The 16437-nt window shown below is 38.6% G+C and overlaps 1 protein-coding gene across 26 annotated transcripts in view; it reads left to right on the forward strand.

The window, feature by feature from the left end:
* Positions 1–16437, forward strand: part of RIMS2 (regulating synaptic membrane exocytosis 2) — a 782248-nt gene that overhangs the window by 297209 nt on the left and 468602 nt on the right. For 4 of the 26 annotated variants that reach the window (XM_065585987.1, XM_024109265.3, XM_024109264.3 and 1 more), the window contains exon 1: positions 5047–5675. The exons of the other annotated variants lie outside the window; for them this stretch is intronic. In XM_065585987.1, the coding sequence (XP_065442059.1) occupies positions 5554–5675 (122 nt within the window). In that variant the 5' untranslated portion in view covers positions 5047–5553. Of the gene's footprint in view, positions 1–5046; positions 5676–16437 lie in introns of those variants that run through there. 26 annotated transcript variants of the gene reach the window in all.

The raw sequence follows: 16437 nt of genomic DNA on the forward strand, positions 1-16437 counted from the left end.
GCCATGAAGGCGCCACTCTAGGGGGCTCCACAGCCGACCCGCCGGTGTTGCTAGGGTAAAAATCTTCCGACGATCGTGCACGCGGCGCGCACACACCTAATGGAATGGATATGAGCAACACATCTCGAAGAACAACAGTTACAACGGTGAGTAACCGTCTTTTCAAGCCCTAATGGATGACCCTCCTAATATGGTCTATCCTGACAAGGTGTCTCTAAGAACTCATCCATAGTTTCTACATGAGGTGGTCACAGAATTCCATTTGAATCAACAAATTCACCTGTGCATTTTCTTTCCCAAGGCGCATACTTCCAAGATAGAAGTAACGGTCCACATCTTAGACATCAGACATGCTCTGGCATTCCATCTTCAAATACAAAGCAGTTCATGTCTTCATCAAGACTCTTTGTTGCTAATATGGAAAGACTGAAAAACAAGGCAATCTCAGTTCAGAGACTATCAAAATGGATTTCTGGCAGTGTAAGAACTTTCTAAGTTAGCCAAACTAGAACCACCTTCTACTCTGAGGGCTAACTCTACCAGAGCTCAAGCAGTGTCATTGAAGAATGAGTCTATCTCGGACATTTGTGTGCCAGACATCCTGGAAGGTCTATTCATACACTTACCAAGCATTACTCTGTTATTGAAGTCTCCAGGTCCAAGGCTGTGTTGCAATCCTTATTCTCCTAAGACTCCAAGTGGCTACCTCCATTGCACTGGTCTTCTGCTTGGGCATGACGAGAATGATTACATGATTATAAAACATGCCTTTATAGACTCAAGAAGCTCAATTTATTTAGTTTAACAAAGAGAAGGTTAAAAGGGTGACTTGCTTACAGTCTATAAGTAAATACATGGGAAACAAATATTTAATAGTAGGCTCTTCAGTATAGTGGTGGAAGGTGTATAACACAATCCAACGGCTGAAAGTTGATGCTAGACAAATTCAGACTGGAAATAATATTATTAACAGTGAGGGTAATTAACCATTGGAACAGTTTACAGAGGGATTCTGATGGATTCTCTATCACTGACAATTTTTATATCCAGTTTGGACATTTTTCTAATGATATGCTCTAGGAATTATTGTGGGGAAGTTGTATGGCCTGTGTTATACAGGAGGTCAGACTCGATGATCACCATGGTCCCTTGTGGCCTTGAACTCTATGAATCAGCTTTGTTGGAGTCTTTAGATCCACCACACAGACCTTTACTACTTGAGCTAATGAAATAACTGATAGCAGTACTAGGCTCATGCTTTATGTGGACCAACATTAGAGAAGAATGAAACACATTTTACCAGGGGGTTTCATAGATATTTGTAGACTCATGTTTTGCTGACAACAGAGGAATTGTGAGATTCAAGAGTCTTGGGATCCATTTCAGGCTGTGAAGGGGAGTGTTATCTAGCAGGCACAGACATTTCTGCCCATTCATTACAAGTTTTGACCCCTTATGCCCCATCCTCTCCAACTTGTCCCTTTCCCAGTACTGTGTCTTCCCCATCTCTGGCTTCTTGTCCCAGTCCTATTCTCCTCACCTTCTCAGCCCCAGTCTCAGCCCCTTAGACTTCTAATTCCAGTCCCAGTCTCCTTGCACAGCCAAGTCCTAGCCACCCTTTCTGGGCTTGGTGTCTGAGTCCCAATCTCCCCACCCACTCCAAGTCTTTCAGTCTTCCCACACTTAGTCTCCTTGCCCAGCCAGTCCCAGTTCCTCCCTCATAGCTCTTCTTCTGATCTGTTTCTCCCTGTCTCTTGTCAGATCTGTTCCCCTTTCCCCTGCCTTCCTTTCCCCCATACTGATTCTTAGTCACAGTCTCCTTGTCCAACCAGTCACAATCTTCCCCCATTGTCCCAGCTCCTCATCCGATCTCAGTGTTCACCCCCATCCAGCTGGCTCCCAGTATCCTCATGTATCCCTCACTGGCTCCCAGCCTTCCTGTCCAATTAGTCTCATCCTCCCCTCTGCTACCAGTCCCAGTCTCCTTGCTCCACCTGTCTCAGCCCCATTTTCTCTTCTCTCCCATCTCGGTCTCACCTGCCTCTTTGTCCCAATATACTTCCCCACCCCACAATAGTGTGTGTGCTGGTTGTGGTGTTATGTGGGTGGCTGGGTTGATTTATGTGTGGGTTGTGTTCTATTGGAGGAATTGTGTGGGCAAAGAATGAGGGATGTGTGCTGTGCTGAGGGCCTATGTGCATTTGGGGTTATTGTGTATGCTGGTTGTGGTACTATATGGGTGGGGGGTTGAGCTGGGAGATGTGTGTTGATTTGTGTAGGTGGCAGTTGGGTGCCTGAGTGTAGCAGTTGGCCCAACTAATCTACCATCTGTGCAGTCTCCCTCATACAACCAATGAACTTGTTGCATGCAAATTCACTGTCGAGTAAGGGTGGTGATGGGTTGAGTTACCTCTGATCTCACAATGTTCTCTTGGCATGGTATAGTACAGGGGCCGGCAACCTTTCAGAAGTGATGTGCCGAGTCTTCATTTATTCACTCTGATTTAAGGTTTCGTGTGCCAGTAATACATTTTAACATTTTTAGAAAGTCTCTTTCTATAAGTCTTTAATATAGAACTAAACTCTTGTTGTTGTATGTAAAGTAAATAAGGTTTTTAAAATGTTGAAGAAGCTTCATTTAAAATTAAATTAAAATGCAGAGCCCCCCAGACCAGTGGCCAGGACCTGGGCAATACGAGTGCCACTGAAAATCAGCTCACATGCCGCCTTTGGCACCCGTGCCATAGGTTGCCTACCCCTGGTATAGTACATGCCTTACTATGTCTGTACACCTCACAAGTGTAATTTGTAAGTCAAAATGGCTGAGAACTTAAAAATTGGATGGTAACAGACCACAAAACCCAGTGATGATTCAACCGGGTGATATTCTGAAGAAAAAGAGCTCTAAACCATGCTTGTATCTGCTTCCATGGCTTCACACTCATCCAACAGGCATTTTAGGCTTCAGAGTGACACACAGAGTGACATTCCTAGAATCTTATTATATAGATTAGGGACAAAGGAATAAGAGTAAGAAAAAGTATATTTATGTGTGTTTGCACAAATACAACCAATTACCTACCTCTCTTCTAGTAGCAGTTACAGTAGGTGGGTGATTTTAATAGGTTTCCTTTTACTTTTTTACCATTAGGAATGGTATTACTTGAATGAGAAAGTATTCTCTACACTTTGAGAAGTTTACTGTTAAATCCTTATCCAAGAGTAAAAATAGAACAGGAAATTTTTAAAGTATGTACTACATTTTAATCAGTAGTTCTCAACCTGTTTTACAAAGGAGGGTATGTATCATTACCTTTACAAATATGAAAACAAAAGCACCAAGAGGCTAATGCCAAAATGTTCATATTTGGGTGCCAACTGTGAGCATTTTGGCTTTGGTGATGTGAGCAAGGTCACCCAGCAGTGTAGTTATGTAGCTGGAATTGGGAATAAAACAGAGGTCTCCAGACTACCAGTCTTGTACCTTATCACTGGACCCCATTGCCTCAGTACTATTAACAGACTGTCACAAACCTAGTAATTGCATGAGGCTTGGGACCACATTTAGCAGGAAGCAGTTATACATCTTGACTGATGCAATGGAATCTTTAGCTGTATATCTTTGTGATGGAATGTAGACAGACTAATTTCAATGCATTATATAAAAATGCCATTTCCCCCCTCATCCGGATTAGCTAGTTTCAGGAGTCAAGTTCTCATTCTTTCTCTTACAGTAAAATATCCATAAAGAATGTGCTCTGTAGGAATGAGTTACTACAGTTGCCCTACATAGTTGTGCTTCAAGCTTGCTTCCTCCATATGTTTCTCAGATATAAACATATTTCAGTGATGCATGGTATCTTGCTATTACCTGAATTAAAGAAGCTAAAGACTGCTTCTCCCAGTATTCTCTAATATAGACTGTGATAATATTTGTCTTGATTTAATTCATAATTTTTCTCCATTATGTTTTTAGAAAGATTATTTAACACAGGTGTCAGTGGGGAATCCTCTGTATCCCTTTCACAAACTTGGAAATGTTTCCCACTTCCCATCCCCCCTATCCACCTTCTCCTGTGAAAGCTCTGTGTTGTGGCTGCCATCCTTCTGGCCTGGGAAGACTGGATAGGGACTCCCTTTGGAGCCCATCAATGCAGCTTTTTAATTAGTTGGAAGGTTGCTTATTTCCTTTTCCTTGAGGGTTAAAATCACTTTTTGTGCTCAGGCTTTAATAATAGCCCTCATTTTATGATCGTTTATTTGGGGATTTTGTAATTAGTTGGTGAGATGTTTAAAGCAGTACATAGACAATAAGAGATTCTAAGGAAAATCTTATTAATTGATATTCTTCAATTTGACAGTAATTGGATATATTGTAATGTTATGCTATAATTTGGCCTAACTGAGTATTGAAAGAAAAAGGAAAAAAATAATTTGCATTCATGGACAGTTATTTGTCAGATTTTAAACAGTGTTCACTGAGCACATTACACTGCAAAATCTAACTGTATGCCATCAAATGAACAGTTCTGTCTCCTGCTCATTGACTTACTGTACTGCACATGCACCAAAGCAATAGGTTTCCAAGACTATAGCTTTCCTTGGGGTTAGACAGGTATGGAATACTTGATGCAATGATTGTCTTGATCACTACTAACATGGTTGATTATGTGCAATAAACTTTGAAAAGGTACTGAAGGCTTCTTATTTTGGAGTATATTGTATAGATGAGTGACAATTCATTTTGGATTATTTTTTACATATCTGTGACAAATCAGTGCCTCAATGTTATATGTATAGTATGTAACCGAACAGTATTACAGAATAGAACTCAGAATAAATTAAAATAGTTAAGAGTTGAATATCCTATTATCTCATGCAAGGTACAGCATAGCTTTTCAAATACAAGAGACAAAAGGCCCATTGTTACAGTCTCATCACTACATATTATCGTATGAAGAATACAATAGCTATTTTTAGCATGGTCTGTCTGTCCTGTACCGCGGCCTCCACATTTTAAAAAAAGACCTACATACTTGGTCACAGGGGTTGGTCATTTTTACAAGGGAGGGAAAGAGGAGGGGAAGATGCAGAAATCTTCCTCCTCTTAGACAGTAGTAATACTGTGAGGATGCCTTGTCCTCATTTTTATTACTTCTGAGATTTTATTGCTGGCAGCCAGATGTGCTGAAACTCCTGACGACAGCATCTATTCACTGCGTGTTTTTAATAGGCTTAGAGAAATATGAGTAGAGTACATGAAAGCAGCTCAGCTTCACACTTCAGCTGGGAATGCCCAAAAAGCTTACTGCTGTTTAGAATTCTTGCTACAGTCAGGAGAAAGCAGCACGGGGACTAAATCTTCTACGACTGAATTAGAAGAATAATGACTGTACAATTAACTATCAACCCCTGCTCATTTAGACACAGTTTTTACAGAGATCAGGAGAAATATGGAACTTGACTGGCATGTTTGTGTTTGATGGTGTCTGCAAAATAGATGACTTTTAAGATAGGTGGGGAGGAAAAATAAAAGGGAAGGAAAGAAAGAAAATGCAATTTGAGACATTGCGCCAGGTCTGCAATTCTGTTTTATCTCATTTTCATGGGGTTTTCTCATCCCCTCCAAATGTTTTACAAAATGATCTTTTTGGACAAACATTGAACAACATTAGGTAAGTAGAAATAAAGCATTTTTCCTTTAGCATGTCTATGCTCGTGACAACAGTATATCTATTGTATGTTTTCTGGTACCTCTATAATTAGACTTTGAAATATTAATATTTTATTGTAGCAGAGAGTCCCCTCCATTGGTAATTTCATGCTTTATATCAGGATTTAAATGAAACTTGTTCTTCAGGAATAAAAACAGCATAACTAAAATAAAATATTTAAGATGTATATGTCTCTTTCAAACCTATTAGCTACCAATACCAGGCAGCATTATTAGGTGAAATCCTAAAAACATATTCAATATTCACAGACAAATATGCCTGAGAAAACAATTTTATGTGGATATGGTAGTGAAAAAATTAAAGCTACAAGGATGTGGCTATTTAATCATAAATAATTTGTTGGAAGATGTAAATTAGCAGTCCTGCATACAATTTGCGAAATATGCAGAAAATACTTTATTGTTTTCAGACGACTTATATATGTGTATAGTGCTTTTCAATAATCTTTTAACTAGCCATATTACAGAAGATCAGTAGATGCTTTGCAGTAGGTCAGTCAGTTCTGAAGGCTATTTTGTTATGAACAGCTATTGTTTTGTGGGAAGTGGAGATGGCAAAGAGTGGTGTTGCTTATAGTTGTGATGGGGTAGTTGAATCCTAAAAAGGTATTTTAGCTTCATTTTTTCGTGGTGAACTCTATTAAATATTACTTATTACTTTTATTCAGTAAACACATGCTGTATAAGTGATGTCTAGAACTTTTTTCATATGATTATTAAATATTAAAGGTGAAAGAAATACAGAGTTTTATCTAAAAGAATGAGTGAAGGCAGAGGAAGGAGAGAGAATTCTGTAGTTTTGTATAATGATAATGCATTAATGGAAACATTCTGGAAAACGGGGGAAGTAATAGTGTACAGAACGTATAAATAACATTTTAATCTTCCCCTCTCTATCTGTAAGAAAAGCCATTGTTAAAGGGGATTTTCTTTCTCTTAAATACCACCACATTTCCACTTTAAAAAATCAGAAAACTATTATCTGTTTATTTCACAGATTATTATTCTAAGGATTTCCATTACTGCTGCTATTTCTTTTACATACAATCATTATATTTATTTAATGTAGTTCTTCACAAGTTTTACTATCTTAGAGATAATTTTCTAATTAGTCATGCAAATTTATGAAGCTGCTGTTTGTAACCATGTTTAATTTAGGGACAATAGCAAAGTAAAGTTAATCCATTTAAGGAATTTAGGTATCCTTTCAAACATAAATGAAAATCTGTAGTCAAAGGTAAGATTTTCTCCTAACATGGCTTTTTTCCCATGCTTTAACATCTTTGAAGATCTACAAAATGGAGCAATAATTTGTATATTATGAACTGTGCTTGTAAAACAGTGCATGCACATCTCCAAGTGCATAGCTTAGGCCTGCAGCTATCAACATTGCCTAAGCAACTGTTCTCAGCATTCATGATGAACCTATTCCTGATTTGCTCATTTCTGCTTTTGCAGTAATCAGACTGCATGCTCCTTTTAAAAAGGAAAATTCAACGCTTTTGGGGTTTGTGTGTGTGTGTCTGTAAGAGAGAAGCTGCAAATGATAACAGTTTCAAATCATAAAGACATTCAGAGAAATATTTTATCGCACTTAATATGGTTGAGATTTTAAATTGTTTATTCCAGGGGACTGGTTAATGAAAGAGGATTACCAGGAAACTCAATCTCAAACTCAATATTGTTTATAATTTTAGGCTGAGGATATTTCTACCTCTTTAGACACTAATTTGGTGTTTTTTCAAGCTAGTGATTTTGTGCTTCCTGTTGTGCTGTTTTTAACAGCATAGAGAGACTAAGTCATGTTTGCTGTGGTAATTAAATTTAAACTATCTATCTGATTAATTGAAAGTTTTTTAAGGCTATTGTGTAAGTAGTTTTTTTTTTCTGTCTTCTGGATAGGTATCAGTATTTTAAATTTGCACCTTGATGGTAGGGCTCTATAGAAGTCATTTATTTAATGGTCACCGAAAGCAATAGGTCTTCCCTAAATTTGTTTTGGAGGTTACTTACCTATGTTATTTATTTTATGATTTTTAAAAAGCAATTTAAATTTTCTAATTAAACAATTATAATGGGCATCTTTCTCTTCTTTATGGAGATTTTTCACTGAAAACTTTGATTAGTTGTGTAAAAGTATTGCTCTAAACTAATTGCACAAACAGCGATTTAATTTTTCAGAATTATGGATAGGCAAGCACATAAATATCTTTAAAAATAACAACTTGTGCTTTTGTGATGTACAAATGTGATCTGTGTCCCAAGACCTGAAGTTAATTGTCAATTCAGAAATAGTTCTCGTGCTTTTTCAATTTTTTTTTCATTCAGTTTTCGGTTTTCATGTTTGAAAAAATCAGACTATAGAAAGATAACTACTGACATATTAAGTATAAAATTAATGTGTTAATACATAAACTAGCACAGTGCAGCAAGCATACTAATATAGTATAAAATACAATATAAAATGCAAACTAAAGATCAGAGGGTGAGAAAGTAGGCACATATAACCGTAGTAAGAGACACATCACTATTAATATGTTAACATGATCTAGGTTCTTAATCTAAGGGACTTTCGTCTTTTTTGGAGGGCATAAGGAGAGCTGGTGTTTTGTTCCGAGACACACTGAGTATCCTAGCATTGGCTTCCCAAACCCACCAACACCTACTAGCAAGGATGTATATCAAGCTGGCTTTTTTCTCCCCAAGTTAGGAACTCTACTTGGACTGTCTGTCTTTTTAGTAGTTATTTATATTATAGTAGCACCTAGAAGTCTCAACTGAAATTGGACTCCTGTTGTGGTAGAATGATGCTATCATTTAGATAGGAGTTTAGTTAGCCTCTGCTAAATAAACTGAAACACTGTTCCATAAGCTGCTGTGGTGGTGTGCAAACATGCAATGTTCTGTATGATGTGCCCTCCCCGACACGCTAAGTGTCACTTCCCTGACATTCCCAACTCCAGCTAGCTGAAGCAGCAAGAGCCATGAGTTTACTTCAGAAACTCTGGTCTTCTGAATTGTGGCTCATAGTGATACGTACTTGTGCATTGGGTTAAATAGGATCTTTCTATCTAACTGTGATTATTATTGTGAAAGCAGAATTTTTCTGCACAGAGTATGTGTTTGCTCTCCACCTGGTGACTAGCTAGTGTATGGAATAAACTCCCCTTGTTTATGATTTTTATCTTGCAGTTGAAATAAAAGGTGCAGAAACAGAAATCAGTACATCTTTTATCTTTTTTTTTTTAAATCATTTGATGTCTTTATAATTAAATGCTTGTATTTGCCCCAGTCCAATTTTAAAGGCCCTTTGATTTTTGGCCGCTAAATATTTTTGATGACTAAACTCCTTTATTTTTAAATTTAAAGTATGAAGAACATCAAATTAAAGTGGTATTTATGTCTACTAAAAGCCCTTAATTATTGGCTATATTTACTGGATTTTCAGGTTGTGATTCTGCATTTAGAGCTGAATGCACAAATGTTGTACTGTCAGATGCTCTATTTGTAGCAGCATACTTTGTACTGCATTGGAGTTCACAGCTGCTTTGGGCAATATTCAAATTAACACACCACCGCATAATGATGAGTATCTTTTCTGTCCAAAATTGATATAAACTGCACAACACAATATCAGTCCAATTTACCATTTGCAGTGTATATTAATAGCTTTTTTGAGGAATGGAAATGGAGAACTAATACTCCCCTTTCTATTTTATTGCTTCTTTGTTACTAGCAATGTGAAGGCAAATTTGTTGTGCAAGTTGGCCACACAGGGGCATAAGACATCTAACAATTTCCCAGAATAGATAGTAGAAAGGTTTCTCTTATCACATAGGCACAGTAGTGGTCTGTATTTTAATTCCATAAAATTAGAAGGACTTCACCAAAAAGTAAAATATATATATTTTTTAACTAAAAACAAACTGACTTGGAGATTCTTAAGATCATGTGCTTTTTGAAAGAGGAACTGGACGATAAGCATGTTTGGATATGATATTAATTCTTATTTACATATTTTTTTCAGAAGAGGATTACTATCAGCTCTAAAATATTAGCCAGCAAATGAAATCAGATTTTACCCTGAAAATACAGTAATTCTGGCAGTAAAGTGTTTTGGTTTTTTTTACAAAAGAGTATTTTGGCCCATACCTTATGTCTTCTAACTATAATTTACTATCACTTTGTGTTATAATGAAGCCACCATGTGATGTCCAGGATTATTGGCACAGACATTTGTTATTCATCATGGTGCACTAACGATTACTTTGACATTGAAGGAACCAGAGTGCTTTCTTTCTTTTCTTTTATTTATTTGGAAACAGTTTTGTAGTTCTATGTGCACAATATACACAATTTGTGTGATTTGGACTCTCTGTATCATTGTAGCATAGCTATGTGTGTGTGATATAACTTGTGTGATATAACTCTAAGGATATATTGTCTTGATATAATCTATGATTCCAAGAGACAAAGACAAAAACCTGCTGCTAGCATTAGACCTCAGAGCCTATTCTGACTATACTGATATACAGTAATGAGCAGCAAGTAGATCTGCCTCTCCTTACTTTAGAAATCTAGCATGCCTAACCTCCTTAAAGATTTTATTGCTGAGATTTTCATACCTTCCTCATTTTTTTTGTTTGTTTTTTTGTTTTTTTACTGGATCAACCATTTCCTGACAGTTGTGAATGATCAGCTTAATCATATACAAAAACCTTCAGTGTTGGACAAAACATTTATTTGAATTGTCTCTGTCTTAAAATGTAGATAATTTTTTAATGATTGACAGCATTAGTGTGTATAAAATTTTATTATGTTTTTCATTCTTTTGTCAGGTTGTGTCTTACATGGTAAACAGGGCTCTAAGTTAAGACCAGTAACATCTTCTCCGTTTTGCTTCAGTACAACATTTGCAAAGCAGCAGCCTGCGCGCATGTTATGCACCAGATTATTGGTTATTCTTATTGTTGTGACTGGTTCTGGAGCAGCACGCAGCTGCGTACTTTGCGTATGGGTAGGGACGGCCCTGGCTGCAAGCAGCGGCCATCTACAGGGTCCCTGGGCCGGGACCCAGAGTAGTGGGTGGGCCTGGGTCCCCCCCACTCTCACTCTCCACTGAAGAAGTGGCTGTACTAAAGGACTGTGACATTCTCCCACAAGAGGGGAGCATAGAGTGTGGCACAGCTGGAGGGCAGTGTCATAAAGAGTGACGTGGGTCCCTGGAGCAGAAGTGACGGCGGCAAGACACCACCAGAGGAGGGCGCACTGGCATACAGCGCTAATCCCCAGGACAGCCAGAAGGAGGTGCCACAGTGTTGAGTCGAACCCCATTACAGGCCCCTTTAAGGTGTTTCAAGTTGGGCTTCCAGAAACTGGGGCATTCAAAATTACTAATCACTTCTGAAAATCTTGGTCAGAGAGCTTAAAGGATACTTGCTGTGTCCAGGGTCACACAAAAAGTCAGTGGCAGAGTTGGTATTAAAACTCATGTTGTCTTTCACCATTTCATTCTTACCCCTTCTTTAGCCTTTCATCTCCTTTTCAGGATCATGACTGATTCTATGTCAGCAGAGCTCTGTTAAAATTTATGGCACTATATAGATGATAATAATTATTTCCCCCCTCAGTAATAATAGTTGTAATGCATCATAGGAACACGATCATTCAAGAAGTAAAATTTTCCTTAGCTGAACTGTAAAATAGAGGAACACTTTAGTGTTTTGTGGCTGTTCCTTTCTGTCCTGAGAGTTCTAAAACTGCTTCTTTTCTCTTTTTTTCCGGTTATGTCATCCCAAACAGGTAAAAATGTGTCCTTAAAATAGTTTGGTACTATTTTCTGTTAAGCACTGAAACAATTTGCATAGTGGGGGTGCTGAGAGCCATTGAATCAAACTCACAGCACCCCTAATTCCAGCACCTATGGTAGTTCCCAAAAGCAGGCACTGGATCGTTAAACATGCTCATACTGACAGTGCTTTAAAAGAACAAGATGTTCAAAGCACACAAGTAAGCATACATACATCTTATTAATATAAAAGTGTTACAAAACAAGTGCTACCTGTTTTTTCAAACAGAAGCTAAACAAAATATTGTCCTCAAAACTATTCTAGGGTATGCAACCTGGGTGGAGAAAGCTGCACAATTGATCCTGCTTCCGTTACTGGCTTGTTGAAGCAGTTAGCGTGATGCAGAAGGGATACTTCCTACAGTGTGGGCTCTCCTGGTATTGATTTCTTGATTTACAGGCTTTTTTCACTTTTGATCTACTTGGGCAGTGATGATACTGCATAAGAAGATAAAACTGCACAGGAAACACTGCAAAAGCAAAACAGAGCAGAAGCTCCTCAGCCACTACTTGAGCTCAGAAAGAGGCTATACAAATAAATAAGGCAATTTGGATGCCCTTGCTTTGAAAAATGTGAAAATTCAGAAGCTTTCCTAAACAAAATACAAATGATGAGCATAGATCAAAGAAATTGACGTCACTTACTTCCTCACGTTAAAGCCTTAATGTGACTTCCAAGGCTTTAATAAAAGGAATACAAAGAAAGGTGTAAATATTGCAGAATAAGTTCAGGGTCCAAAAATCTATAGATATTTGGTTAACCAGAGTAATCAGAGAATGGTGACACTATTAACAGTGTCTTGATACCCTTTGAAGAAATATTAGATCTGAAGTTTGATGCAGAAGTCACAACAGTGTTTCAATTTTTTGGCCTCCCCTCAGGGTGTGCTTTGTAACTGGTGCAAAAGATCACTGTCTGACCTCTGCTAAAGGCTCTTTGTTTCCTTTCTTTAGCTGAGAAGTGAAGAGACATATTTTGAGAATGATAAGGAAATAAATATTCTTTGGTTTTAGAGTATTGTGTTCATATGTCCTGCATATGTGACTCAACTCACGGATTTTACTTGTTGAAACCAGAATTTTCAAGTTTTGGGGTGAGGGCTCTGTGGAGTTTTGTCTTGCAGAATTCAAAGTTATTTTGGATGTGAACAGGTATGGTATCCTCATTTGTGAGAACACTAAAAGATATCTTGATGTAAACACTTTATCTTCCTGGCAACAGGAGGCCAAAGAAAAACTTTTGACTGATCTTTCTGAGGAGGCTGTAACCCAACCTCCTCTCTTCTGGAATTCCAAACAGGTTTGTTCCTGTGTAGCTCAATCAGTATTTTCAGTAAAACACTTTTAGTTTGCGTCTTTTGGATATTAATAGTTTATTAATAATGTATGAGAATAAATGACTTTAGTATTTAAAATGGTTACAAATGGAAATGGATCAGCAACTAAATGGAAAAATAGTTATTGAATTAAAAATTGGTTTAAAAATGGTTTAAAATACTCCTGTAACCAAAACAATAAAAAAATTAACAAAATAATCTAAAATAAAGAAGTTGAAGTTATGAATATACACCAAAGTCAAGGTCTTGTGACATGTACCTTTATTTGAAAGGAAAATAGTATCTCTTGAATACTCTGTAATGGACAAAAAAATGAAGTAAAAAACATATAAGAATCAGAACATTTTTCCCCATTAAAATATATTGAAATTATTAGCATAAAGGGATTGTAAGAAGATGAAGAAAATCACAATCCCAAAAATATGGAACTCCAGAACTTCATGGTAACTATGTAATTGCTTGATGACGTTGAAGACATTGCAGGGGAGTCCTCCAAAAAAGGATGTAAATTTGCTCTTCAAATTGTGAACTTCTTAGAGTACAATTAATTATAATTAATATAATTATATTCAATTAACATTTTAGCTAGCATAACAGGGTCAGAACCTCTACTCTTACAAGAAGTACCACAGGATCTTTAATGATGTATCCACATGAGAGGTTTTTCCTTTCAATTTCTAACTGTTGCTGTTATTGATGAGAATGCCTGAGTAGACCTGCCATGGGTGTTTTTACTTCCATGTTTTCAAAATCCTTCTCCGAGCAGTTGTAGGTGGTTAAAAAGATGATGGCCAACAATGCTTTATCTACACAATAGCCTCCACTGTTACTGCTAGTGGTGTAAAATTTTAAGAAATGTATGTTGTGTTGACAAGGCCCAAGTAATCAGGACCAGTGTTTCATAAGTCCTCTGAAAGAAAGTATCTCCAACAGCATTGTGCCCCTGAAACTATGCTGGATAATAGGTTTCAGATCTGACTTACAGTATATGGCTCTAATTACTCTGTCACCAAAACTACTTCCTATAGAACCTGGATTTCCCTGAACATTTTTCTTTTTAGGTATTGGCCTGGCCTAGCCCTTCATACTTTGTGAGATCTGTGATAATGTCAAGAAGGACAGACAGGGTTTTGAACATCACTGGAGAGAGGAGTTTATTTTAAAATCTAATTATTTGTTCACACACAAACTGATGTTTTCAACGTATGTTTTGATTGGAAAGTAAGTCCATTCATAGAGTAAGGCAAAACAATTGTATACATGGATTATCTGTAGTTGGTAACCCAAATCTATATTTTTAAATAATTCAACGGAGGAAAGAGTATGTTGTTGTTGAGGCACAGGGCTGGGGGCCAGGAGTTCCTGCCTCTGCCAGTACTACTTGTATAATGTTGGACAAGTGACTTTCCTTCAGTTTACCCATTGCTTCTTGTCCTATCCTCCAAGGTTAAGGAGAACAGTTTTTCACCCTCCTCTTTGTAACAACCTTTTATGTACCTGAAAATTGTTATCATGTCCCTCCCCCTGCCAGTCTTCTCTTCTCCAGACTAAATACATCTAATTTTTTCAATCTTTCCTCACAGGTCATGTTTTCTAGACCTTTACTAATTTTTGTTGCTCTCCTCTAGACTTTCTCCAATTTGTCCACAATTTGTCCTGAAATGTGGCACCCAGGACTGGTCACAATATCCCCCCTGAGGCCTTATCAGCATAGAGTAGAGCAGAAGAATTAATTCTTGTCTTGCTTACAACACTCCTGCTAATACATCCCAGAATGATGTGTGTGTTTTGTGCAACAATGTTACACTGTTGATACACTCAGTGGGTGATCATAAGGCAGATCTAGACCAATCGAGGATGATCAAGGGGACAAAAGGAACAAACACATAATCCCAATTGACACTGTAACATTAGGGAAGCTGAAAGATAAAGAAAAAACACAAACAGCCAAAAACCAAACAGCCAAACAAGTTCACTCACCTCAAGATTAGTACTCAGAGCCTCACTGCTAAATGCAATGTGGAACAGATTTGTTTAACATAAGTAGCTATCACATATGCTAAGGAACCATTCAAGGTACAGTGGCCCGTTGACACTCTGCAGTCATAGGACAGATTGTTGTAACCCACTAACTCCCTCTTTTTTGTTCTATGACTGAGGAGACGTTAACAAGCCACTCTATTTTGAATGGACCCTTGAATGAGCTAACTATTTATGCTTGCATTTAGTTGTGACAGTCGGAGTGCCTTTCCCAGACTTGAAGAAGAGTTCTGTGTGGCTCAAAAGCTTGTATTTCTTGCTAACAGAAGTTGGTCCAATAAAAGATATTACCTCACCCACTTTCTCTCTCTAATATCCTGGGACAGCTAAAACTACACTGCTGCATATTAGTGCTTGACATCTATGTGTAAATTAGCTAGTACAATGTAACAAACAAAAAATAGTATCGGGGGTAGCCATGTTAGTCTGTATCCACAAAAACAACAAGGAGTCCGGTGGCACCTTAAAGACTAACATTTATTTGGGCATAAGCTTTTGTGGGTTTTTGTAGAGAGGTTAGCTGGGGCTCATCTTGCTCTGGGGTGACGGGGAACCACACCGCCTCACCAAATTGGGGAATAGATCATGGGGGGAATTAGTCCGGCCACAGGAGTCGTCCTCTGTGGCGTTTGTGAAGGTAGAAATAACACAGTAAGCCCAGACTCTAGGTCAGGGCGGGGCAATAGTGAGTCAGGCACTCAGGCCCTTAGGCAGGGGCTGAGCAACAACGGTATATAATGGCAAGCCCAGGCCCTAGGTTCTAAAGTGTCTGGGAGAGGGGGAGACTGCCACTCGTGAGTTGGGTGGCAGGGGGGATGCAGGCCCTCCCACTCCACTGTGTCCCAGCCCGGGGCCCTAGCAGCAGCAGAAGACCCACTGCTGCGTCAGTGGGGATCCTGGTGGCAACACGCTGACATGGGAACCAAAGGACCTTTGTATCAGAGGGGTAGCCGTGTTAGTCTGAATCTGTAAAAAGCAACAGAGAGTCCTGTGGCACCTTTAAGACTAACAGAAGTATTGGGAGCATAAGCTTTCATGGGTAAGAACCTCACTTCTTCAGATGCAAGAAGAAGTGAGGTTCTTACCCACGAAAGCTTATGCTCCCAATACTTCTGTTAGTCTTAAAGGTGCCACAGGACTCTCTGTTGCTTTTTAAAGGAGCTTTGGGCACCCATGGGGGAGCTGCTAACTGGCACTCCGGGCAGGAGCTACAATAGTTCCTCACCTCCTGGTGGGCCAGAAGAACTGCATCAAAATCCGGGCGAGGGTTTTTGCATGGCCGAAATACCTGGCAGAAGGGATGTCATGTGCGAGCTTAATTACTGCTCGTCAGTGGCACCGAGGCACCAGCAGCTGCGTCTGTGGTTCTTCCGTGCGTGGATCCCATTCCACCTGGTAAAGACGGTCACAGCGTAGCTCGAAACGGGGCCACTGGTTTGCGCGATGTGGGTTAATCATGGCCCCATCAACAGCGGCTA

This window comes from Chrysemys picta, chromosome 2 (assembly GCF_011386835.1).
Source record: "Chrysemys picta bellii isolate R12L10 chromosome 2, ASM1138683v2, whole genome shotgun sequence".
Lineage (NCBI taxonomy): Eukaryota > Metazoa > Chordata > Testudines > Emydidae > Chrysemys > Chrysemys picta.